Source organism: Phalacrocorax carbo, chromosome 14 (assembly GCF_963921805.1).
Source record: "Phalacrocorax carbo chromosome 14, bPhaCar2.1, whole genome shotgun sequence".
Taxonomy (NCBI): domain Eukaryota; kingdom Metazoa; phylum Chordata; class Aves; order Suliformes; family Phalacrocoracidae; genus Phalacrocorax; species Phalacrocorax carbo.
In genome coordinates, this window is record NC_087526.1 from 9,746,167 (window position 1) to 9,771,636 (window position 25,470).

General features: G+C 64.9%; 3 protein-coding genes across 3 annotated transcripts; 2 read left to right on the forward strand and 1 right to left on the reverse strand.

Moving 5' to 3' along the window:
• Nucleotides 1-2,562: 2,562 nt before the first annotated feature.
• LOC135315671 (WAP four-disulfide core domain protein 8-like) lies at nt 2,563-5,395 on the reverse strand. Its single transcript, XM_064465148.1, has 5 exons — nt 5,178-5,395; nt 4,601-4,741; nt 4,088-4,228; nt 3,608-4,000; nt 2,563-2,712 (listed from the first exon to the last, which is right to left on the reverse strand). Exons 1-5 carry the CDS (start codon nt 5,269-5,271, stop codon nt 2,696-2,698), a joined length of 786 nt encoding a protein of 261 aa, XP_064321218.1. The 5' UTR covers nt 5,272-5,395; the 3' UTR covers nt 2,563-2,695.
• Nucleotides 5,396-9,366: 3,971 nt separating this feature from the next.
• LOC135315729 (WAP four-disulfide core domain protein 2-like) lies at nt 9,367-13,328 on the forward strand. The gene is made up of 4 exons (XM_064465602.1): nt 9,367-11,344; nt 11,603-11,737; nt 12,859-13,011; nt 13,108-13,328. Exons 1-3 carry the CDS (start codon nt 11,257-11,259, stop codon nt 13,008-13,010), a joined length of 375 nt encoding a protein of 124 aa, XP_064321672.1. The 5' UTR covers nt 9,367-11,256; the 3' UTR covers nt 13,011; nt 13,108-13,328.
• A 1,756-nt stretch (nt 13,329-15,084) lies between these two features.
• LOC135315702 (WAP four-disulfide core domain protein 3-like) lies at nt 15,085-20,689 on the forward strand. The gene is given in 8 exon segments (XM_064465335.1): nt 15,085-15,187; nt 15,331-15,474; nt 16,213-16,382; nt 16,384-16,432; nt 16,676-16,792; nt 18,222-18,425; nt 19,803-19,855; nt 20,504-20,689. Coding segments are annotated over 8 exon segments (1,011 nt in total). The 5' UTR covers nt 15,085-15,099.
• The last annotated feature ends 4,781 nt before the right edge of the window (nt 20,690-25,470 follow it).

Here is a 25,470-nt window from a genome sequence, read left to right on the forward strand (position 1 = left end):
TAACTGTTATCTTATACGGGGCAGGACCATGGTGTTTGGAGGCAACTTTAATTGTGTTGAAAGCAGTCAGGATCTCACCAGAAGTCGGTGACAGCAGCCCGCCCGATGCTGCACATCCAAACCGTGTTTGCAACGCTAATGAATATCACTGGAATTAATAACCCTGCCGACATGGTCCTCCCCCCTGAGCACTTGAGCATCCCTCCAAGTACCCCTCTGGTGAGGGTCGGGCACAGCTTCCCACTTGGGGCTGTGCTGCGGGTGATGGGAGAGCCAAGAAAGCTGGAGGCCCCTCTCCCCTGGCTGCCCAAGCAGCAGCACGGGTCCCCATGCCAGATGCGATGATCCCAGTCCTGCCGCCACCAGTGCTCCCATCCATCCAATCTGGAGAAGGGGGCCAGGAGGGCCCCAGGGGCAGGCAGCCCCAGCAGCCCCCAGCTCATCCATAACCAGCTCCCTGCCCGCACCCGACCTCTCACTATAGCAAAGTTCACATCAATTTTCCTTCCCCTCATTTGTCTGTAAACCATGAAGAAAAATCACCGCCGTCTGCCCGCATCAGGCCGCCGCAGTGATGTATGGCTGTAATAAAAACCTCATTTTGGGAGGCCGCCTTCCCCATGCCGCCAGCCGGCGCGCCATGCGTGGCCGTGCCGCCGGCCAGGCTGCACCGCTGCATGGGGCTGGGGCTGCCTCCTGCCTTCGGGCAGCCGTCGCCACCCTAGCCCTGGCCCCCCCGTGCCTCCATCTCGGTCTCCCACAGCCGACGGCTGGCGGTTATGGATAGGAGCTATTAGAGCTGTTATGGAGCAGCAGCCTCTGCGGTGGAGTTCAGGCAGCCAGTGCCGTTAACCCCCAAGAGCCAGATCATGGGGGATGGCCCGACAGGGGGCTGAGCAGGGGGCTGGAGCGGGCAGCACCCTGCCTGGGCTGGGCACCCTCCTTGCCCTGAGCCAGGGGACAGCCCTGGGGCCACACACTGCAGCCCTGCATGGGCTCCCTGTGCAGCGGTCACAGTCCCCACTGGCTCCAGGGATGGGTGCTGGGAATGGGGTGCTGCCCCCCCATGCCTGCCCCACGTGAGGACTCTCAGCAGCCACAGCACCAGCTTGGGGCAGAGCAGGAGCAGGTGGGGAGGGAGCTGAAAAATAAATTGGCACTTTCAGGAGGTTTTCGTCCTTTCTGTTTCAAGTTCCTTGCTGTCTCTGCCTGCAGATCTCGCCAGCGGCCATGGACAGCAGCACATGGGGAGGGAGTGTGCACAGCACAATCTGGCTGCCACAGGTTTGACACAAAAACCCACTCCCACCGAGCAAATGCCACTCCTGAGGCACTCCTGCCCCCCAGCCCCCAGCTCCCCAGACCTGTCCCCAGAGGGTGGGGGCACTGAGGTGTTGCCAGAGTGGGTGGGCATCACCCACCAGTTCGACACCAGCTCCCCAGCACTGCCCAGAGTGAGGCCGCTCTGTGATTCATTGCCCCTGTGCCTGGTGGCTGCTGCACCCAACGCAGAGGAGGGAGGCAGTGCCAAGCTTAGACCCAGTGCTCCCCCCCTGCTCCCCCCACGCCCCGAGCCCAGCTGAGGGTCCCCACGGTGGCAAGCAGAGGACGGGGTGTCACTGCTGTGGGATGGCCATGGAGATGCCACTGTCCCAGAGCACACCAGGGTACTCTGTGCCCTTGTTCAGCCTTCCTGAGAACATCCCCAGCATCTGCAGGCAGTGCACCCATCTACAGCCCGCTCCCCTCTCTGGGTTCTCATTAACTGGCAAATTAATAAGAAGGTGTCAGCACTGACAGGAGGTGCTTCTGGGGAAGACCGACAGGTCCCTGGCTTGCAGGTGGTGGTGCCTGATGGGCACAGTGTCACCCCTGTGGCCGCTGCTCCTGCACCTGCCCCAGCTGTACCTTGTGCCCACTGCCCATGCCAAGACCAGGACAAGCTCAGGGTGGCTGTGGGAATGCAGCAGCTCCCAGGATGCGCATCAGGCTCAGGACAGCACTGAGCAGGGAAGGACATGAGCCCACAGCCCATCCAGAGCCCAGGTGGTGGCAGGATCGGAGTCTGGCAGGGGGGACAGGCACCCATGCCCCATCTCACCCCCAGCACGCAGCGTGACCTGCATCCCCCAGCAGTGCTCTCCTCAGGGACTGAGCTGGGAGCAAGTAGCTGTGGGTGTTCAGCCAGGGCAGCACTGGGGGCCATCCCTACAGGGCCCCCATGGAGCAGGGAAGGGGCTGTGTCCAGGAGGGACATTTCACACCAGGGCCAGTGCTGCCCAGCTCTGTGCAGCCATGCGAGGTGCCAGGGCCTCCGCACCAGCTGCCTGCGGGGGTCCAGGCTGAAAGCCAGGAGCAGGGGGCTGGCTGGGGCCACCTGCCACCACAAGCAAGCCTGTGCACCATGTGTCAGGTACAGTATCCCCAGGCTTAGTCAGGGTCTGGGCTTGCAGCTCCTACACATATGCATGAAGCTGGGAAGGTAAGTGGGAGGTGCTGGGCAGCACGTGGAGCTGCCTGCACCATGGAGGCGTGGGTCAGGCAAGATGGTGGAGAGTGGGCTGCTGCAAGCCAGTCATCCTGGCGCTTTATTGCATGGGACAGAGGGCAGTGGTCAGCATCGCTGTAGACCCTGACCCCTGGGTTGCCGGCTCCGTGGAGGGCCCCTAGCCCAGCTGCTGCCTCCTCCTCAGGGTCACTCCTTGGCTCTCCCTGGGGGACAAAAGGGGATGGTGAGGAGCGGGGTGCAGGCAGGGCTGGGGACTGGGGGGAGGCAGCAGGATGCTGGCAGTGTGGAGCAGAGCTGGCCCCAGACCGGCTGCTGCACTCACCCCCAGTGCATGCAGCCCCCCAGCATTTGCCCCCCAGCCCTGGGCACAGGCTACCCCCCCGGCCCACATCCCCAGGGATGTGCACAGCCAGGAGCAGCTCTTGTGGTTCCATTGTTGCATGGCGATACAACCACTGTGCCAGGGAAGCTGAGCAACCGCAGCGGCTGCTCAACCACCAACAGCCCCAACCGCCCACAGCTCCACTTGGAAACGAGTGTCACAACCAGGCAATTGCCTACATGGTGCTGGGGCCCCTGCTCCCGCCCGCCGGGGCCACCACAGCTTCACCAGCCACCTGCTCTCCCAAATGCACATCCTGTGCCAGGCACATTCAGCAGAGACATGGGAAGGCAAATTGCAAGAGCAGGTTTTTTCCCCCTGCCTGTGCAGGCTGAGCGCCTTGGTGGTCAGGTTTCCTACTTTGGTAATCAGGCTGCAAAATTATCATTACTAACACTGTTGCTTGGTTCTGACCAAAGATGATGCCAGCTCCCAGGACAGAGCTGCGAGCTGGTCAAAATCACCCACCGTGAACACCTGGAGGCCCCCACACCGTGTGCCAGAGCGATGTGGGATGCTGCTGCTCTCCCTGCCAGAGGGAGGCCGCCCTCACTCCGTGGGGAGGTACAGCAGACCCTTCAGGTCCGGCTGCCTGGCTGCAGGCAGCACAGCTCTGTGCTCCAACCCCCTGCCCAGCCCCTACACCTGCCCAGGCAGGGGCAGCCCAGTCTGTCCCAGTGCAGCCCAGTCTGTCCCAGTGCAGCCCCTCCTCTTACCCTGTTGCTCGCAGACTTGCTGGCACTCCTCCAGCGTCCCAAAGTTGTTGGCGTTCCCCCCGCAGCCGCTGTAGATGAACGGCTGGCAGGTGCCCAGGGCAGATGCATAGGCATAGTGACGGAAGCGTCCCCTGCACGGGCCACGGACAAGCGGGAGGTGACAGATGTCAGCCGAGGACACGAGGCTGCTGAAGGTAGCAGAACCCAGCTGGTGGCCCCAGCCAGTGGGCTGGAGAGGGGCTGCAGTATTTTTGACTGGAGGCAGGCAGTTGCGGCCACAGCCCGCGAAGCAGCATTTCTTGTTGCGAGGACAGTCAGTGTCATCGCTGCAGGAGTTGTTGCAGGGGGCGAAGGTCTGCAGCACCTTTCTCTTGGGGCAGATGCCTGGTTTGGCTGTGGGTTAGAGAGGAGACCAGCTCACACTCAGAGTCTGTCCTGGCTGCGGCCCCTCTCCCATTGAGCTCCCCTGGCCACCCTTACCTGGCACTGGTTTCACGCAGTGGACGAAACAGCCCATGCTGCAGCACTTCGCATTGCCTGGACAGTTGCTGTCGCTGCTACACTTCACCAGGCAGATGCTCATCATGTCAGGGTCCAGCCGTGGGCAGAAGCCACTCTTGGCTGGAGGGGTGCATCCGGGTCAGACCCCCACCAGCCACCACCCGCTCCCACTGCCCAGCCCACCCCCAGGGTGCCCACCCCCAGGTACTGTGGGCAGGGAGCAACGGGCACCCCGTCCCCCTACACCAGAGGGACTGGGCGCAGGGGCCACCCATGCCAGCCCTTGTGGGTGATGCACCTCACAGGCAGCAGCTGTGCTTGGAAGACCCCGGACCTGGCGCATCCCTCCGCGTGCCAGGAAGGGGCGCAGGGGCTGGCAGAGATACAGGACCCACTGTGGCTGCAGTCACACACACACCCCCCTCCCACCACCACCTTGGAGGGCAGAGCACAGGCTTGTTCAGGGCTGCTGGAGGGAAGGGACCTCCTCACCTCCGATGGGGAGCCGGCACTCCCGTCCACAGCCGGTGCTGCAGCAGCGCTCACTGCCCGGGCAATCCATGTCCGAGGAGCAGAAGTTGTCGCAGGGCATCGAGGGGATCCTGCTGGGCGGGGGGCACTCGCCAAACTTCCCTGGGAGGGCGAGCAGGGGGTTACGGTGGGCGGACGGGGCCCCCCAGCCTGGGGCGGGAGGGCCCCCCCCTTGGCGGGAGTGGCACGACCAGGACCCGCTCTGCCCTGGCAGCGGTGCACGTCGCGGTGCCGAGCACGGGTGGAACCGCGGCTTCCAGAGCCCGGGGGGGCCGCCCGGCGCCTGGGGAGCTGCCGGCGGTGAGAAGGGCCGGGGGGGCACCTCCCCGGGCCTCCGTGCTACCCCCGGCGAGGGGCCCAGCCCTGCCGCTCGGATGAGGGCTTTGCAGCAGCGGGGACCGCGGGGCCGGGCAGGGTGTCCCGGCGGGATGTCCCAGCTCGGAGCCCGCGGCTCGCCCAGCGCACCCCTACCAAGGGGGCGAGGGGACTCCGGGGACACCGGGGCGGCGGCGGGGAGCACTCCCGGGCCGTGGCTCACCTTGCAGGCGGCGACCCGAGGCCGGCCGGCAGTGGCCAAGGGGGCCCGAGGGGGCCGCCAGCAGCAGCAGCAGCAGCAACCGCCCCGATTTCATGGCGCTGCCCCCGCACCGCCCGCGGCCGCTTAAGTACAGCCTGGGAGTCCCGCGCCCGGCCCGGGATGGCGCAGCGCCCCGCACCGGTCTCCGCCTTCGGGGACGGGGACGGCGCTCCCGGATCCCGGGGGCAGCCGGGCCCCGCTCCCCGGTCCGGCCCGCTCCGACGGAGCAACAGCCTCCTCTGCCGGCCGCCGCCCGGGATGCTGCGCGGGGATCGGGCCCGCAGCCCACGGAGCCCGCGGAGCAGCGAGGCACAGCGGGTGGGGTCACAGGAGGGGCTGCGCAGCCCCAGCCCCCGCACCGGCGTGGCACAGCAGGCAGGGGGCTGCAGGCAGCGAGGGGGCAGCAGGCAGGAAGAGGGCAGCAGGTAGGGAGGGGGCTGCACAGGCCACGGGGACCGTTCAGCACAGCCGGGCACAGTGGTAGGAGGACACACGAGGCTTCACACTGCCATGTGCTGGCAGGGCTCGAACACGCTGTCATTAACGGCACACAGCTACATGCCATAACATGCGACGGGCATGCGGCAGCCAGGGGAGGAAGGGTGTGAGGCTGAAGCCTGGCAGAACGCAGAGCTGCCAGTGCCAGCCAAAGGACCAGGCAGCGCTCAGGTGAGGCTGGCGACTCCCTGCACCACCACCACAGCACATGCCACACACATAAACTGGGGACAGGACTGCTTTCACAGCCCCTGGTTTTCTTGCTAAAGGTTCCCCCGTTTCAGACCCAGAGTTTCTGTAGCAACAAGTGCATTTGGCCACTTAGGGCCAGGATGACGCAAACAGGAATTTGCAAGTGGGGAAATACGATCGTTGAGCTGTAAAACCCTGTGCGAGACCACAGAGGTCACGTCTGCCTCAGCAGAAAGACACCTACTTCCAGCCAGGCTGGCCTTGCGACAAACCCCCGGGCAGGGAGCGTCCTCCCCTGCACACTGGGACGCCGGCCGAGGCCTTTCTCCCCATCTCCAGCTCCAGCAGAAGACCAGTCCCTTCCACCAGCCCCTTGAAAACCCAGGTCCTGCCCCTCTCTGCCCACCATGGCCACAGGCTGCCCCCCACGCCTTGCTGCAGCCCTGCCAGCCCCCACCTGTGCCCAGCAAGCCAGGCTGCCACTGCTCTGCCTTTTGCCATTCAGTGGGGCACGGCGAGCTGTGCTGGCATGGGACCTCTGTCAGGGACACGTGCAGCCCAGCTGTGCCCCTGCATCGCATGTGATGGTGAGCAGGGAGCAAAGGTCCCCCTCTGTGGAGTCTCAGGGTGTGGCAGCAGCAACACCATGGGGTCCCTGCAGGCATGGAGCACACCTCACCCTCGTCACGATCACGCTTTGCATGCTTGGCTGCGCAGGGCTGTCTGTGACCTCCCCGCACTGTTAACCTTGGGATTCCCCACCCCATCCAGGGTTGCCTCACTCCAGTCCCAGTGTGCATCAAGGTGAAAGGCAGCCCCCATGCTGACCCTGCCAGAGCACCTGTCTGCCAGGACGCACCTGCAGCCAGTCGACGTGACAGCATCCAGCCACCCGCCTGTCCCTGCAGAGGAATGATGCTTGGTGCATGGCACAAGGTAGTGGGTGTGCCCAGCCTGGCACATCGCACAGGCTTCCCGTGCTCCGCTCCCCCAGAGGCCACACTTGCCTGTTGGGACCCAGCCAGTTGTCACCCACAGCTCTGTAGGCAGATGCACTGGGACGTGGGACAAGGCCAGGGCCAGGGCAGGCAGGCACTGGATCTCTGGGGTGGGCATGGCTGGGGACAGACCCCCAGCTCTTCATCGCAAAAAGCCCCTGTGCTGTGCCACGCCGCCAGGATCACCACCCCCCCAGGGGAGCATCCTCCTGCTCAGTCCCCGCTGGGTCCCTGTCCCATAAACTCATACAATCACTTTTCACACCTGGGCAGCTCTTGATGTCTGCAGCATGTCCCACAGCTCAGTGAAGAGAGCGCCTGCCATCTGCCTCTTGCCTGTGATTCTCCCCCAGCACCCCCAGGTCCTGTAGCCGTGGGAAGAAAGTCCCATCCACACTCTCTGGGCTGCTCTGGATGTACCAGCCTCCCTCCTGTCCCCTCTGTCTCCTCTTTTCCAAGCTGGAGACCTCCAGCCCCTTCCTCTGGGCTCCCCATGGCCATGTCTCCCTTTCCCCTAGGGAGTGTGCTGTTGGGTCCCAATGTCCCCACCCTGGCTGCAGCCTGACTGCTGGGGCTGGGACGGAGCCGTGGTAAATGATTTCTCAGGCAATAACACGTTGTGGGGCTGTTGCTGCCTCGGGCACAACTGTGAAACACAGCGAGAGTTTCAGTACCCGAAGGTTATGTGCACGGTGGCCCCTCCCTGGTCCCACGCAGATATAAACCCCCGCCGACCCACACTGGCCATCTGGCACCCACAGGGAGCACCATGAAGGCTGCTGGCATTTTGCTCATGGGCATCCTCGCCCTGAGTGCCCAGCTGCAGCCAGCCACCACGGCTGCTGGGGGCATAGGTGAGTGCACAGAGCGGCTGCATCGCGCCAGCTTTCAGGGTGCTGCGGGGCTGGTTCTGGCCAGGGGTCCCGAATGGGATGAGCAGGTAAGACCGATCACACCGGTACAGAGCTAGGCACTTCCCCAGCTCTAGGGCAACCCATGTACCACTGCCAAGCCACGAGGTTCCAGCTCTGCAGCACGAGAGGAGCCGCTGAAGTCTGCGCCATGCAGGCAGCACGGGCAGGCAACGGGGGCTTGGCAGCAGGAGCAGGACACAGCAGTGCGACAGGAGCCCTCCTGTCCACAGGGTGCACTGGCCTTTGGCTGCCAGCTGATTGCATGACTGGGCCCCAAAGGGGTCAGATAATTCCCTGTGCATCAGCCCATGCACAAAGCATGGGGGCACTGAGCTGCTGACTGCCGGGGTTCGATGTCTCCCAGAGGAAGGGGCATTCCTCTCTATTGCGTTTTCCCCAATCCGTGCCAACAGTGGGAGGCCAGCTATCTGCCTCGGGGCACCTTGCCTGGCCCAGCAACTCTCCCCTTTTAATCATTGACTGCCCTCCCTCGGCGGGCAGGGATACGTGACTCCAGCACCTTCCCTGCTGCCATGAAGGACCTGTGGTCTCCCGCGGAGCTTGGGTGCAGTCACCGTGACTGGGCTCAGTGGTGGTGGGCACTGCCACCCAGGGATGTTGCAAAGAGCCTTTGGGGTTCAGCTCAGGGCAGCTGATCCTGCGTCCTCAGCCAGGATCCTCCCCCAGGACATGTCTTGGCATGCGGCCGCGCCGGCAGACCCCTGTGCTCCCCACAGCCATTCTCAGTCTCTGTCGAGGAAGCACCTGGCAGAACCAGGGCAGGGACAGCAGCATCCTGAATGCCGCACACTGGGGACAGGAGCCAAAGTATTTCTGTCTCCCGGAAAACGATGCTGACTGCATGGGCTAGAGCCCAGCATGGCTGTTGGCCCTGCTGCCAGCACGTTCAGTCCCTCTCCAGCTGCTCTGGCTGGCTGGGGGCAGCTCCAGCTGGATCAGCCACTTGGCAGCCAGACGGGCACACCAGAGACAAGGCACAACCTTGGGCAAACCCACCAACACCCATGCTGCTCCCTGCAGCTCTTGCCTTCCTCTGCAATTTTCTCCTTGTCTGCTGCCATGGTCCCATTTCTGCACTCTCATCTGCTCCCATCCAGCTGCTCTGGTGCAGCCCAGCTACTGTCATCCATGCTTGCAGCCTCCCAGCTCCCGCTGCTCACTGCCAGCACCAAGGACATCCCACACACTGGGGCAGAGCAATTACAAGGTCAGACCAGAGCAATAACTCTCAAAGGCAAGCGCCACTGGCAGCACCAGCACAGAAGCAGCAGCTCACTCACTGGGACAGCCCCTGCCCTGGCAGCGGGGACAGCACCACTGGGTGGGCAGCGTTGGACCGGCAGCCGCACTGCTGCTCCAGGAAAGCTGCCACTGGATCTGGGAGGGTTCTGTCCCTGCGCAGCACAGGCAGGGACAGTGCAGGTCCCTCGCCTCCATCATGGAGGGCAGCACTCACGCTGCCCAGCCGACGCTCACACCTGCAGCGGCCACATTACCACCCCCATCATGGCCCCGGCCCTGGTACGGGGATCACCAGGCTGCAGCTGTGCTGCTGCCCAGCAGCTCCCTGGCACCCAGCTGCTGAGCATCCTGGCCCAGACGGCACAGGGACAAGGACGGAGCTGCCACTCTCCTCGCCACCCCAGGCCTATGCCCTGTCCCCGCGCACCAGCTCCTGCTGCCAACGGCAGTGAAGCACAGAGCAGCAGCTGGGCAGGCAGCGGGGCTGTCCGTGCCGGCTCCTGTTACTGCATAAACACCTGTGGCGGGGAGGGGACCACAGGCAAAGGCAAACAGTTACTGATTTACTGCCACTCAGTGCCGCATTGTTGACTGTTGGGGTTAAATTACCTGGAGACCCACCCCGGCAGAGCGGACACTGGCTCGTGACTTGGGGCAGGGACCATGTCCCCCACCCCACACACTCCTGGCCCACACAGGGCTGTGAGATGCTCCAGCCCAGAGCTGGGGCTGCCCCTGGAGCTTCTGCCAGTGACAAGGGCACATCATCACCAAAGATGAGGCAGATCTCACTCTCCTCCCCACACAGGAGAGACTCAGCCTGCAACTGTGGCCAGGATGCAGCCCAGGGAGCCATGATACTCTGGGATTGCCTCCCTGCAGAGGGGTCCAACCTGTGCCCCCCAACCAGGCAGCACCGGCACCATGTACAGGGACCCACGTCACGATGGTAGCCGAATGACCCAATGTGTTGAGCTGAAACTGGGAGCTGTGAGCAAAGGGGATGGGGTCCTTGGGGCCCCTTGGCACAGTGCTGGGCTGCTCCCCTTCTGTCAGCAGCCCCAGAATTGCAGCCACTGCCAGCAGCGCCTGCAGAGGAGACAGGAACTGACAGAGCAGCATTCACCGACGGGAGCACGGCAGCCAAGCCAGGTGATCTAGGCCACTTGGCTTGCTGGGACTAGCCAAACAAACCCCAGCTCAGTGCTGCCAGGCGCCATGAAGCATCCTGTCCCACTGGAGGGAGGTGCCACAGGAGGGGTATCCCGGGCAGCCACCAGGCCAACGGGTTCTGGGGTCATACAATCTCCAGCACCTCCACGTCCCAGAGCACCAGGCGTGCAGTCAGAGCATGCTGGCGACTTGCTCCCTACCACTCACCCAACCGGCGCTGCCGGCCGGTCCAGGCCACATCCCCAGATATGTTGGAGACTGTGAGGACAGCGGGGGCCATGGGAGAAGACTGCAGCCACGCAGAAGGAGCTCCTGAGGCTGCAGGGGAGGCGTGGGGAAACCTCAGGGCGGGTGCCTGCCTGGAAGCACAGGCAGCCTGAAGGGCCCTTCAGTCAAGGAGAGAAAGCTGGAGGAGAACAAGTGGCTGGAGCAGGAGCCGGGAGAGCAATAAGCACAGCTAAGCTGCAGCCCCCAGGCGCACTGTCCTGGCCTCTGGGCATCAGTGGACCAGGCTGGGGGCTCCACTCGAGCTCGCGGCCATGGCCAGGGCAGTGGTAGGGATGGATCGTGCCCTGTCCCTGGCATACCCCTGCTTGCCACTCTCCCCACTATTGGTACCAGCCGCATCCCCATGGCCTCCAGCAGCCGAGCCCTGTGGGGGACCATGACAGCCGTGCACCCCAACTGCCTCAGGGGCTGGGGGATGACGTGCAGCACACAGGACACATGGGGGCCGCGGCCGGCGGCGCTTGGCTGTTGTTCCTGCCAGGCAAGTTTTCAGTGTGGCCGCCCGGTCTCCTCGAGGCTCCCCCTTCCTGGTTGGCAGTCAGCAGCGGCAGATACCTGATACTCGGGTTGTGCAAGCGCGAAGGGGGAGCCTGGCCCTGCCCGGCCCTTGGGAGCCACCCGGAAGGCCAAGCCCTCCCGCCCGCCGGCCCCACCTGGAGAGGAGCTTAAAGGCTGGCCGGGCGGCCCCGCAGGCGCAGCACCGGCTCCCGCACCATGCCCAAGGCCCGCAGCGTGCTCGTCCTGGCGGGGCTCCTGGCTCTCTGGGCAGAGCTGCCTCCAGCATCCGCCCAGAATGTCACCAGTGAGTATGAGCGCACGGCTCGGCACGGCTCGGCACGCCCCAGGCGAGCCACCAGCATCACTCCCAGCCCTGGGGCCTGCTGGGGTGGGGGCCGGGGCCAAGAGCCAGATGGCACCTGGCACGGTTGGGCTCAGCAGCATCCCTGGACCCAGCCCTGGGGCTGGTGGCAGCATCTCCTGCCTCAGGATGGCAACCCTCGCCCTGCTGTGGGGCCAGCAGCCCCGGCGCCCACCCACGCCCTCCGCCTTTGCCTTGCAGCGAAAGCCGGTGTGTGCCCGGACCCGGCGACGGAAGCAGTGAACTGCACAGTGGGGTGCCAGTCCGATGGCGACTGCGAGAGCACCCTCAAGTGCTGCCCGGCGGCCTGCGGCAAGGCCTGCCAGAAGCCCGACGGTAACGCTCCCTCCTGCTCCCAGCCCCGCTGCCCAGAGCCGATAGTCCATCCCAGCCAGCAGCACTGGTGCTCCAGGGCGCGGTAGCAGCGGTGGGCTCGGGTGCTCCTTGCATGTCTGGCTGCAGCACGGTTATTGGGGTCTGCGCGGGGAGCCTGGTGGGATCAGGGTGTGCTGCTGTGGGGCAACCTCCTGGCACTGTCCACCCTCCACCTGGGCTTGCCAGGGCCATGCTCACCCCTTCTTCCTCCCAGCAACACAGGAGGAGACACCTCTGAATGGCGCTGGGGCCAGAGCAGAGGGCAGGGGCCTGCACTGCTCCCCCTCACAGCCCTTGCTGCCTGCTCAGCCCTGCCATGGGTAGCTGCCAGCCCAGGACATGGGCACTGTCCTGCCTCCCAACCCCCTACCTGGGAAGAGTCTCCCAACGGCATCATCCCCAGCTTGGACATGGCGCCGCAGCTATCTGGCTGAGTATGCTCACCACACCTGTCCTGCTGGAAAGCAGCCCTGGTAGACAGGCACAGGATTTGGGATCTCCAGCTGCAAACACATGGATGTGAAACAGAGGCTCTGGTGCCTCCATTGTCACCTGCAAGGACAGAGCTCGCCTGGCTGCGCTGCAGTGGAGGACGGCATGGTGCAGAGCCAGGACGCCAGTGCTGGTGGCAGGCAGCGGGATGGCAGGGCAGGGTCCCCACACAGCTGAGGCAAAGGCTGTCTGGGAGGCATGTGCCCCCCATTGAGTCCTGAGTTGAGCCCACGTGCCACAAGCCCTCAGCCAGGGCTGTCCACAGTGGCTGTGGGGGAAAGCAGGGCCGAGGCTGCCATCAGGGCTGCTTCCTGTGCGAGCCACGAACCCCCGAGCGGGAGGCTGAACACAGGGACCGTGCGGGACCACCACACCACATGGCCTCCCCAAAATGTCCCCATCAGGTCAGGCTGGTGGGAGCGCCAATGGGCAGAGCTGTGGGGTGCGGGAGCCGCCAGCTGGCCCAGGGGTCCTTCCTCCGTGGCAGCCAGGGTCCAGAGCCATGCCCACGGCTCCAGGACCTGCAGGACTGGTCCTGCCCCTTGTGCCAGGGCCGACAGGTCTCAGGCCATGTCCCTTTGCCTTTGCAGAGAAGCCCGGCACCTGCCCGCCCGTCAGTCCGGGGATCCCCATGCTGGGCATCTGCGCTAACCAGTGCAAGACGGACTCCAACTGCTCTGGGAGTCAGAAGTGCTGCAGGAATGGCTGTGGCAAGGTCTCCTGCGTGACACCCCTCCACTGAGGTCAGTTGGGTGCCCACTGATCCCGGGGATCCTACAGCACCCTTGATACAGCACCCACGCACCTGTCCCACTCATGGCCCTCTGCTCCCTTTGCAGGCACAGCCGCCTCCTGCCAGCCCAGCCCAGCCACAGGGAAGCTGCTGCCCGACGTGAGTCCTGCACGCCCAGGCCCCAGCCCTGCACCATCCCCCCCACCCCCACCGGCCCAGCCGCACTCCCAGCTCGGAGCCTTCAGCCTCAGCTTCCTCTCGGGTTCCCTGCTTGGGGTGCGCTGTAGCCCCCTGCACTTTCACCAATAAAGCAGTCTCTCCCTGCCATGCTCATGGCTTCCTCTCCGTCCTGCTGCACTCCTGGCTGGGCAGCCACCCTGCCCGCATCCAGCCCACTACAACTGCTGCTGAGCACTGGTGCCGGTGCTGGGGACACCTGGAAGGGCTGCACATGAGAAGTGTCAGCACCAACTGGTTGCATCATGGCTGCAAGGGTTCCCAGCCTGTGCCCCTGCCTGGGGCTGCCCCACAGCCCCACGGCCCAGGCTACCCCATGGCCCTACACCCTTGGCATGCCTTCTCCACCTTTGCCCAGACGTGCTCAGAGCAGGGCCATCACTACATAGCCATGTCCATGTTCCATCATAGCAAAGCTGCTCTCGCTCTGCAATGGCTGGGGGATGGGAAGGCCACTGGTATGTGCTGTTGCACAAGCATCACCCAAAATGCCTCCTGCCCCATGCGCTCCCAGCCTGCCAGTGGCATGTTGCCCATGGCAGGAGCCCGAAGGAGCCATGGGCAGTGAAGCCCACACACCCCTGCCCCATGCCTGCCCCTGCCCTGTCCTTCCCCTGCCTGCTCAGAGCTGGGCCACACTCCTGCTCCACTCTCCCTGGCACCTCCTGCTCCCCACAGGGCTCCTGGTGCCCTGACCCTCCCGCACCCACCCCAGTCCCATTCCCAGACCCCAGGACCAGCGCAGGCAGTCCCACGTGCCTTTGAGGGAGTGGCACCCCCAGGGTCCTCACCTTTAGCAGGGACAGAGCACAGCTGTCCCCTGGGGCAGAGTCAGCCCTGCACCTTGCCTGGCACAGCCCTGTGCCTGGTGCCAGTTCCCCTTCTCTCTGCAGTGCAGGTGCAGGCTGGTACACCCCGGCTCAGTGCCACAGCTCTCTGCAGGAGCTCTTCCTGCTCTGTGTGTGCTGGGAGGCAATTGGCAACACTCCCCGGCCAGGACCGGTTGGACGCTGAGGACCAGGAACAGGACACTGCTTCCCTGTGTCCCATCCCTGCTCACCATCGGGGAGTGCGGGCAGTGGGGCTCCTGGAGCACTGCCTGTCCCCCCAGCCTGGCTGCTTGCGGGTCACTGGTGACCTGGAAAGGGCATGCTGTGGAGGATGCATCAGCCGTGGGCTGTGAGCCCAGCACTGCCCCAGAAGTCTCCCCCGAGCTGGATTGTTCGTGCCTGGCACTCCCACGGTCTCAGTACGGTGCTGCCGTGGGAAGAAGCATCTCAGCTCGGCCAGCCCCCATCCCAGCAGGGTTTAAATCCCAGCCAGCAGGTCCAGCAGCACGGCCCCCTGACAGCAGCATGATGCTGGGCAAGCGTACCGTCCTCCTGGTGCTTCTGGTGTTGTTTGTGGAGCTGCCATCCACCCCAGCCCACCAGAACAGCACCGGGGACCAAGGCGCTGCCCCCGCTGTCACCCCAGCACCGCGTCGGGCCCTGCAGGGACGCTGGCCCCCCATCGCCCTGCCTGCCCCCGGCAAAGCGGGTGAGTGCCCAGCAGGGGGGAGTGGAGCCCCGCGACCCCCCAGGCTGTACTGCCTCTCCGACCACAGCTGCCCCAGTGCCGAGAAGTGCTGCCAGAACGAGCAGGTCAGGACCTGCCTCCTCCCCACCACAGGTACCGCCGGCTCCCCCCAGGAGATGCCAGTGCGGGGACTGGGTGACGGGTGGGACGTGGGTGGGGGCTGGTGCCCATGTCGGGTGCTCCTCGTGCGAGCCCCACTCCCTGGGCACACAGCGCATCTCCCTCTGCAGAGAGTCCAGGCTACTGCCCCCGTGCTGGCAGCGCCAGTGGGGCGAGCTGTGGGATGAGCTGCCACAATGACACCATGTGCAGTCGCGGGGAGAAGTGCTGCACCCTTGGCTGCTGTGCCCGCTGCGTGCCTGCCGAGCCAGGTGAGGTGGCCTGGGTGTCCCTATGATGGGTTGAGGATGTACCAGACGGGTCCACAGCCTCCCCATTGCTCTGTGGGGCAGTCACGGGTGCTGTGGGGCCAGGTCAGCTGCATGCTGAGCCCTGAGCTTCCCCTGCCCTACAGCCAAACCTGGCCTCTGCCCACGGAAGCGTGTGCAGAGAAGCACTGCTGCCTGCCACAACCGCTGCACCGATGACCGGGACTGCCCCGGGGACCGCAAGTGCTGCTTCTCCGGCTGTGGGCTGGCCTGCGCCCCCCCAGACAGAGGTATAGCCCCACCATCCCTCTTCCCGGGGCTGGTCGCCCACAGGGTCTGCTCCCCTTGGGGCTGGGGCTCACCAGACCTGCATCCCGCCATCTAAGCGTGTATGCCTCCAGGATTGTCCATGGCTGCCCCGCAGCCACCCCATGCCAACCCACAGCCACACCAATGGTAGCACGGCTCTTCCTCCCCTGCAAAGCTTGGTGTGTGCTCAGCCGCGCCACCAGACAAGCCCCAGCAGCTGTGCCTGGCTGAGTGTGCAGCTGGTGATAGCCATCCAGGCCCCGGGGAGCGTGTGCCATCAGCTGTGGCTCCCAGTGCCGCACACCCACCCTGGGGATAGCCCCAGCCCTCATGAGCCCCTGGGCAGGAGCAGACCTTCAGGGTGCTGTGGGAAGGGATCCTGGTACCAAGCTCCTCCATGACAGGTGGGTGATGGCCCCAAGCAGGCATGGGGTTGCACCCCCCTCTTGCACCCCCCCTCCTCACACCCCCATCCTGCAGCCCTATCCTGCACCCCACTCGGACTGGGTGCTGGTGGGGACTGCAGCCAGGGCTGTCCCTCACCGCTCCAGCTGCCAGCTGGCATTCCATATTGAGCTGTGACTGGTCTCACTGGGTCAGACTGGCATGGGTGTGGGGGTGACAGCTGAGGGCAGCATGGGGGCAGCATGAAGGCCATGCCAGGAGTGGGGCTGGGGGAAGCAGGATCCCGGCACAGACATAGTCCCTGTTGTCACCAGGGAGCCGCCGTGCCATAGCGAAGCCTGGCACGTGCCCCATGGTGCTGCGGGGCTCCCTGGGACCCTGCCTGGAGCTGTGTGACACTGACAGCAACTGCCCCGGAGCCGCCAAGTGCTGCACCACAGGCTGTGGCCATGTCTGCAAACCACCCATCAAGGGTAAAGCCACTGGAGCCCTGTGGATCCAAGACCCCCATGTCCCCTCCCTGCCCTATCCCAGGCTGACCCCCCCAGCCAGGGCTGGCACCCCCTTGCCGTGGCCCTCCCAGGGCTCCCAGGGGGTGATAGGAGTGCGGAGACCCAGCTGCTGTTCCCATGGGGCAGGAGCTGGGTGAGGTGCTCACCCCCTGCAGTCAGGGCAGCCCCCCCACCCCAGAGGGGTGCCCTGCTCACAGGAGGGGAGCCCCTCACCCCTCCCTCTCTCCGCATGTGCCAGTGCGGCCCGGGCTCTGTCCCCCCACAGCTGATGGTGACCGGGCAGCCGAGTGCCTCCTCCTGTGCCTGCAGGACAAGGATTGTCCCCCCGGTCAGAAGTGCTGCCTTCAAGGCTGTGGCCGGGCGTGCATCCCCCCACTGCAGGGTAAGGCCCTCCCCAGCCTGCCACCTCCTGGGTCCCGGCAGCCCAAGGCCGCACAGGTCTCACCCCTGCAGCAGGTCCAGCCTGGAGGAGACAGAGAGGGGCCCATGGTGGGAGCACCCCACGGCCCCCCATCCTTCGGGGCAGGAGCACCCATCTTGCACTGACTGCCTCGTCCATCTCTTCCAGGCACAGCCTAGCCCTGGCCGGGAAGGGCTGCTGCACCAGGAGCTGCCATTTCAGGGCTGTCCCCCCTCCCCACTGCCATCATACCACTGCGGATGAGCAAAGAGGTGCTTCTGCCAGCAGCACCTGCCAGCCCCTGCATCCATCCTTGCGCTGGACCCTCTGCACTGCTGGCAAGATGGCACTGGCATTGCTCTGATGTGTCCTGGCTGGCGTCCCCAGCACCCCCGGCCCCTCCCAACTGTGCCATTGAGGGCTGCGCACAACCCACACCGCCCCATGCCACGGCAAGGCTCCGGGCAGCCCAAGCACAGAGGCAGAACCCTGCACCCCGGTTGGGCCCAGCCCCTTCACAGCAACAAAAGAGAATAAATAGGCACATGGCCACCTTTTGCTCTGGGTCACCATCCCTGTGCTCTGCTGCGGGTTCCCAGGAGGTGCAGGCAGCCCTGGGCTGCACACAGGCAGGGAGGTGCAAGCAGGTGCCCGGCAGCCGTTCCTGCAGGCAGGCGCTGCCCTGGGGCAGGGAGAGGTTCCCGTTTCCATGCGGGAGCCCTCCAGCCACCATTGCCCATGGTGACCATCCCGCTGGGTCCAGGGGCTGCACCAATGTCCCCTCAGCAGTCATGGACTGGAGCACAGAAACCAGTTCCTTCGGATTCCTTGCACCAAGGAAGGGCTCATTTGCATCCCAAAGTGTGAAAACCTGGTTGGAAAAGCAGTCATGGGTCAGGGTAGATGAAGCACCCAGACAAGAAAGGAGGCATGGCGCAGCATCCGCATGCCAGGGGCCATGGCACGACCCACTCACTGGTCCCAGCCCAGTCCTGTCACCATGCTGGGACACCAAGGGTGGCCCAGGACACCTCTCCCACCTTGTGGTGCTGGATCCTGAGCAGTCCCATGTGTGGAGTCTACACCCAGCTGAGCCAAGCCACAGCTGTGTGGTGGTGGCAGAGCCCCTCTGGCTGCTCCTGCTGCCGCACCATGGCCAAGTCATGGGGTCTGTCCATGGCCCCCACCCCAGGGACGTGAGGGGCAAGCAGGGCTGGAGGGAAACCCAGGCAGGGGGTCATAGCTGGCTATAGCAAGGATCGGGCTGTGTGCTGTGGGGGACAGCAGCCCTCCCCAGCCATGCAAGTCACCCTGACCCGAAAGCGCGGCTTGGCTGGAGATAAGCAGGATGGCTGGTGGGGAGCAAGCAGATTCTGGGAACTGCCTCTCCTCTTGCTTTTCCTGCCCCCAGCACGGCCAGCCTGCCACAGCCAGCAGCCCGGCTTCAGCTGCCCCGTCACCCCAGGCACCCCCACCAGAGATTTTAAACCCAACCCCGCCTCAGCTCCAGACACACACGACATCCCCAGCAGCACCATGAGGCCAGGGGTTTTCCTCCTCCTGGCGCTCCTTGCTCTCAGGGCAGAGCCCGGCACTGTACCAGAGGAGAAAGGCAGTGAGTACCAGCAGGCAAACCCAGCAGCTGCCAGGCACAGGCATCCTGGGACCAACTCCTTGAACCCCACCCCCCATTCCCCGGCCATGTCCCCCCCATCCCTATCCAGCATATGCTGGCACTGCCCAGCACACGCTGGTGGGGACCATGTCCTGGCCAGCTGCAGGGCCTGCGCCACAGCCCCACTGCCTCAGGGAGCCCACTCCCACCCTGGACTGGTCAGGCACATGCGCATGCCCTGCACCCCCATGTGCACCCCTGCACCCTGCGTGCACAGCAGCTGTCAGCACCCAGGGGTGCCACATGCGGCAGGGGCCCTCCCAGCCTCCCTGAGCACCCCCGCACTGACACTGGCAGACTTGGATTTGGGGCATCTGTGCCCGCAGAGCCCAGTGCCTGGCCTGGTGCCCAGGAGGGCTCTCTGTGCCGAGCAGGGGCTGCGTGGCAAAGGCAGGAATGAGGAGCGTGCTGGTTGGGGGAGGCAGAGGCTGGGCAGGGGCCAGGGCAGCACGGATCTCAGGACCTGTGGCCCTTCAGTGTCCAGGCTCTGCTTCTCACACCTCACATCCCTTCCCCACCTCTGCATGTGGCCCCTTGCCATGGGGATGGACCCAAACCCCAGTGGACGGGCCTGGGCCACGGGTGCCACTTCCCAGGTGCAGACCCCTGCTGCCAGGGCCTCCCTGCCATGGGGGTGATGCCAGGGGTGGTTGTTCCCAGCTGCAGTGCTGCTCTGCCCGCCCTGAGACAACGGCCAGGTTCCTTCCTTGTTTTAACCAAACAGCTGTTGTTTGGAGTGAAACCTCCCAGCAGGGTCTCTGTTTGCAGCCCAAACAGCACAGCCCTGCCAGGAGCCGGCAAGGGGTGTTTGCAGAAACTGCTGTGCCCATGGCATCGCTCGGCTCACAGGCAGGAGCCAGGCAGAGGTGCCAGCTGAAGCTCACCCACACCTGTGCCAAAGGCAGGGCTGTCCTGATTTTCCCAGTGTGGCCAAGATGAGCACAGGTTGCCAGGAGGAGGAACAAGAGGAGGAGAAGGCAGCAGCGAGGAGCATGCCGCTTGCAGTGAGGATGCAGAGGGCGGCTGGATGCTCAGGGATGGACCCTGACTTCCAGCTGTTGCTGGCTCAGTGCTGTCTTCTCCCTGGCAAGGCCAGGGACACTTCTTGCGGCACTCACTGCCTTGCGAGGGATCACACAGTCCCATCCCATGCCATGCTGTGCCCTCCTGTGCTGTGCCCTGCTGTGCTGTGCAGGTCTCGATGTGGGGGTATGGCAGCTCCAGGGACGTGCTGCAGGGGAGTCTCCAGCCCCACTCCAACGAAGCCTCTCCTGCCATGGCAGCAGGGCTGCTCGCACCCCAGGCTCTCTCTGGCAGCCCTGGCTGTTGCCATCGGCCAGGCGCTGCTGTGCCAGCGAGAGAGGATCACTGTGAGCCAGGCCCCTGGTCTGGGGCCCCGAGAGGCCAGACTCCTGCCAGGAACCTGCCCTCCAGGCTGCACTCCCTGCTCTGGTCCCCTGTCCCCCGCAGGTAGGACCCATGACCTGCTCCCCAGGGAATAGAGGCCAAGCAGATCTGCTGCCTGGTGCTGCCCTGATGCTGCTGTCCCACCTAAGGGGAACCCCAGAAGCCAGGGAGGTGCCCACAGGACTTCATACACTGCCTGCTTCTGGAGCCCCCACTCTGTGCTAATTACTCCAGCTGCCCCAGATGGCACAAGTGCTGCTCCTGGGAGTGCCAGCTCCGCTGCACCCCCCTGGCAGAAGGTATGGCACTGTGGCATGGCCACCAGCACCACATCTGTCCCGGGGCAGCTAGCACACTCCTCTTCTGTCCCTGTCCCCAACCTTGTGCCATCCCCATTGCCATGGAGCAGCCCTTTGTGCGCTGCTGGAAGCCTCCTGCCCATGGTTTCCAAGGCAGGCATGGGGCATGTGGAGGGGTTCAGGACAGAGCACCTGGTGGGGTCCAGCCAGGGGCAGGCAGAGGGGGTCCAGCAGGAGCAGGTTTCCCAGCACTGCCCTGGGACATTGCTAGTGCACCCTTGCCTCTCAGCCCCACACCACTTGGCATTGCAGAGAAACCCGGTGCCTGCCCAGCGGCTGCCCCCGAGGGGCCCTTACCTGTGCTCCTTCCCCTGCCTGGAGGACAAGGACTGCCTGGGAGCACAGAAGTGCTGCCTGCTGGGCTGTGGCCTTGCCTGCCTGGAGCCAGTGCAGGATAAGACTCACCATGACATGGCCGTGGGCCCCTCCGTGCTGTAGATGTCTGCCACCTCCCTGCCACCATGGGCTCCTGGGGCAGCCGCACACCGCTTCCCCTACATCAGCAGCTCCTGGCAGCTGCCAGAGAAACCCAGTGCCAGGACACAGCTGCTGGGTGCCAGGCATATGTGGACCACGGTGAGGGGCCAGGGAGCCCCAGGGTGGGCAGGGCATCCTACTGGGGATTCTGAAGCCTTGCGCCTGCTCTGCTCTGCCAGACCAGCCCAAACTTGGGGGGTGCCCTGCAGCGCAGCCCAGGCCAGCGGGGCCGTGCTGGGAGCAGTGCCAAGGCGACAGCGACTGCCCCGACGTGCAGAAATGCTGCAACAGCAGCCGTGACCGCCACTGCCTGCCAGGAGCCCTGGCTGGTGAGACGGGACGGGACAGGCAGCACGGGCAGGGCTGTGGCTTGGGAACCAGGGGTGATGCCAAGGGGCTGCAGCCACCCTGAGGCAGAGGTGTGTGGCACAACAGGGGCCTCCATGCCCCATGCTCACCAGGGTGGGCTCTGCTGGGGCTGGCAGGAGAGCCGTTGCCTGTCCCCAATGTCTCGCTGCTGCTCCCAGTGAAACCTGGCACCTGCCCCACCAGCTCCCCGCTGGGCAGTGACCTGCTGCGCCGGGACCCCTGCACCCAGGACACTGACTGCCCTGGCAGTGCCAAGTGCTGCCCCTGGCCTGCGGGCTCACCTGCCTGGCCCTGCTGCACAGCGAGCCTGGCTGTGCCAGGGGCCAGCGCTGCCCCCACCCCGCACCCTCCCTGCGCTGGGGCCTCATGCTGACATGGTGCCAGGAGGCGAGCACTGCCGGCAAGACTGCAGCTTTGGCCGTGCATCGGCATCATGCGGACACATGCACAGGGGGTCATAGTGCTCGAGGCCACAGTGCCACCGGGGCATTACCAATGACAGGCAGAGAGGGGCCAGGGTGGGGACCCACTGCATGGTTCCCAGGTGGGCACTGGAGCAGGGAAGGATGGGATAGCAAGGCCACCGTCCTGCTCTCACCTCCTGGCTGGCACTGCCAGCCATGCCCTGCTCCATGGCACAGAGGATGCCAGCCATGCTGCAGCCACCCCACAGCCACACCACCAGCAGAGCTGCCACCAGGACCAGGACTGCCCCCCATCCGAGGTGTGCTGTCACCAGTGGTGCAGCCGGGAGTGGCACACACACAGCCCAGGTGAGGGTGGCAGGAGCTGCCCTGGAGCTTCGACAGCTCTGTCCACCCTGGTCCCCATGGCCGTGTCTCTGAGCGGTGCCAGGAGCTGAGGGGACAGGGACCCCAGCAAAGTGGAAGGGAAGGGCTGCAGGAACCCACCTGGGCTGGGACCCCCAGTGACCTGCACCCCAGCCACCTCAGGGACCCCAGTGCCGACCTGCCCCATGCCACAGTTGGGACTCCTCCGCATGTGCAGGGCAGATGCTGCCCCAGCCCCACTGCTGCCTGCGCTGCAGAGTGGCATCAGGGGAAGAGCTGCCTTGGGGATGGGAACTGCCAGCATCCAGAGACATGCTGCCGGCACCGGAGCAGCCCAGAGTGCCATGCTGAGGCAGGAGGTGAATGCCGCAGCCCGGGCAGGAGCCGGGCAGTGCCACGCTGCCTCCTTGGTGCTGTCCCACTGAAAGCTCGGGCAGCAGAGTGTGGAGTGGGGCTGGGTGGGATCCCGGGACTGACGGAGGGGACAGATGTGTCCCAGTCCCTGCTGGCATCCCTAGCCCTACATGTAGCCACGAGCTACATGCCTCGCAGGGACCTCCATGGCTGCGCCAGCCTGGCAGGCGGGGATGAGGTGCCAGAGTGATGGAGACTGCGACGGCAGGGAGATGTGCTGTGGTGGCCAGTGTGTGGGCTTGTGCAGTGCTGAGCACCAAGGTGGGACACGGGGGAGGCTGAATCTGGTGAGTCACAGGAGCGTGGGAGGCTCCTCTCCACAGCCCCTGTGTGCCTCGGCAGAGAGGACTGGTGCCACCCTGTTGTTCCTGTTGGAGGACATGCTGCAGCATCGCTGCAGGGCAGAGCAGTGCTACAGTGCCTGGTGCACCCAGGGCCATGGTGGTGAGGGGGCGGTGATGCCAAGGGAACTGTGTCCCCCATGTGGGCAGCCGGGATGTGCTGTGGGTCTGTGCTGCCATCCTGGGGGCACTGCAGCCACACTGTGCCATGTCTTGCAGGGAAGGCCAGCTTTTGCCCAGCCCGCGCCAGACTGTTCCCCAGTTATGACTGCAAAGCCTGGTGCCAGCATGATGCTGAGTGACCCGGCAAGAAGTGCTGCCTGCATGGCTGTGACTACACCTGCCTGCCCCCATCCTGAGGTGCGAGCTGCTCAGCCCCATGCTGGGCAGGGCAGGGGCAGGGAAGCAGCAGGCAAGAGTCTCCCCACAGCTCTGGGGCTGCATGTCTGGGTGGGGGAGACCTGTCGTTGCCCCCTGTGCCCCCAGCCCCGCTGCCTCCTGCCCCCCAGGCCAAGGAGGTGCTGACCACTGTGGCCCCACGCAGCACCACCTGCTCTGGGGACTGGCAGTGCCCAGGGTCTGAGGAGTCCTGCAGCAGCAGATGTGGCCACGTGTGCTTGGCCCCCAAATGAGGTGAGGAGACAGTCACTGGGGCGGCGGTGCCGTATGCCACCAGGCACACTGGCAAACCTGCAGGGCAAGATGTGGGGCGGTGCTGTTGCAGGCGCTCAGACCTCCTGGGGTGCAGCCATCAGGATACCTCGCAGCCCCCGGAAGGCAGGTGCCCGCAGTGCAGGGAGGTGCTTGCCCCTGGCTCTGCTGCCCCTTCAGACCCTCTCAGACAAACCCGGCAAGTGCCCAAAGGTTATGCCACAGCAGATGCTGGAGACGTGCACAGAAGACTTCTGCACCCACGACAGGGACTGTCCCCAGCAGGAGAAATGCTGCTTCTCTGGCTGCACAATGCGCTGCCCCTGCCCTGCCAGGGGTGAGTGCTGACAGCCCAGCCACCAGCACGGGACAGCTGCACATGAGCAGGGCTGGATGTGTGGGAACCCTGCACCCTCACCCGCCTCCCCTCCTCCCACAGAGCACCCCGGGGAGTGCCCTTGGGCAGAGCCATGCTGGGACCACCAGTGCAGACACAGAAGCTGGTGCCTGGATGAGAGCGTCTGCTGGCAAGAGGAGAAATGCTGCAACACCGGCTGCAGCTGGGAGTGCATCGCCATGCCCAGAGGTAGCGGGCACAGCCTGCCTGGGGGGAGCCGGCCACCAGACCCCTAGGGTGGCTGGCTGACAGCAGGTTGCTATGGCCCTGCAGAGAGCTGGGACAGGGCCAGCGGCCAGTGCATGGACGAGTGTCAGGCCGACTCACTGTGCCCCCAGGGACAGAGATGCACCAGCACTGGCTGCAGTCGCATCTGTATGGACATCCCTAGAGTTGAGAGACAGCAAGGCCCCCGGGAGTCGTGCAGGACCACCCCAGGGTGCCCCATGGTGGGGTGCCCCTAGCTGGGTGTCCCCAGCAGATGCTTGCCTTGCAGGCAGAGTGGGAGTGTGCCCCATCCCCAGGGAGGGGGGACATGCCTGGACTTGTGCATCTTTGATGAGGAGTGTCCCTGGGGCTACAAGTGCTGCAGCAAAGGCTGTGGCCACATCTGCACGCCAGCCTCTCTGCAAAGTCAGCCCCTTGCACCAGAGCGCAGGTCCCCTTGCCCAGCTGAGCCCAGTGGGGCAGAGCCTGAGGTCTCCGCAGCACTGTCCCCACAGGTGCATCCTGCCCCACCCTCCCTCCCCATTGAAGATCCTGTGTCATCACCGCACTGGAGCCCCATGCCAGTGGCTGCTGAGCTGGCTGTGCCCACAGGATCCTCTACCCTCCCCACTCCAAGGACATAACCTGCCCCCATCCTTCTTTCCATGCCTCCGCCTCTTTCCAGGCAAGTGATGAGCATGCACAGCCTCAGCTCAGAGCTGCCACGTGACTGTCCTCTCCTGCCCGCAGAGCATGACACTGCAGTTGTGCCACCATGCAGTGCCGAGCAGCACACAGAGGAGTGCGAGGCCAACTCGCAGTGTCCCTGGGGACAGAGGTGCACCTGCACCTGCTGCGGCCATGCCTGTATGGGCATCCCCGGAGAAGAGATGCAGCTCAGCCAGCCAGGACCCAGGTGTTGCCCTGGGAGCCCCGTGGTGCCCACCAGCTGGGTGCTCCACAGCAGGGTGCTCTGCCTTGTAGGCAGAGAGGAGCATGCCCTATCCCCAGGGACCATGGGATGTGCCTGGACCTGTGCAGCCTCGATGACGAGTGTCCCTGGGGACACAAGTGCTGCAGCAATGGCTGCAACCACATCTGCACATGGGTGCCTGGTGGTAAGGGGGCTCAGGGTCACAGAGCCAGGGCTGGCACCACGGCATGTGGGGTGCCAGCCAGAGCTGCATGAAGAGCACAGCCCTCAGCATGCTTCTGGCTCCACATCACCACAGGGCAGGCTCCTGATACTGCACCATCTCTCTCCTCCCGGTAGAGACACTCCTTCAGAGCGAGGGGACCCGAAGGGACACGGAGTGGGAGGAAGCTCTTGCCAGAACTGGCCATGCTCAGCTGCAACCGTGGCTGGGAATCCCTGGCCCCTGCAGCCTCAGGGCTCCCTAAAAGCACGTCCTCCTTTTCAGACATTGTGTGACAGGAAAGCAGCAGATCCATGGCAGGAAGACACCTTCATTAGGGGATATCGAGTGGTCACGAGTCCCAGCTGGCCTGTCCCCTCCCACCACCTCCAGCAATAAAGCATGTGCAAGGTAACCTCCAGCTGCCCCCAAGTCT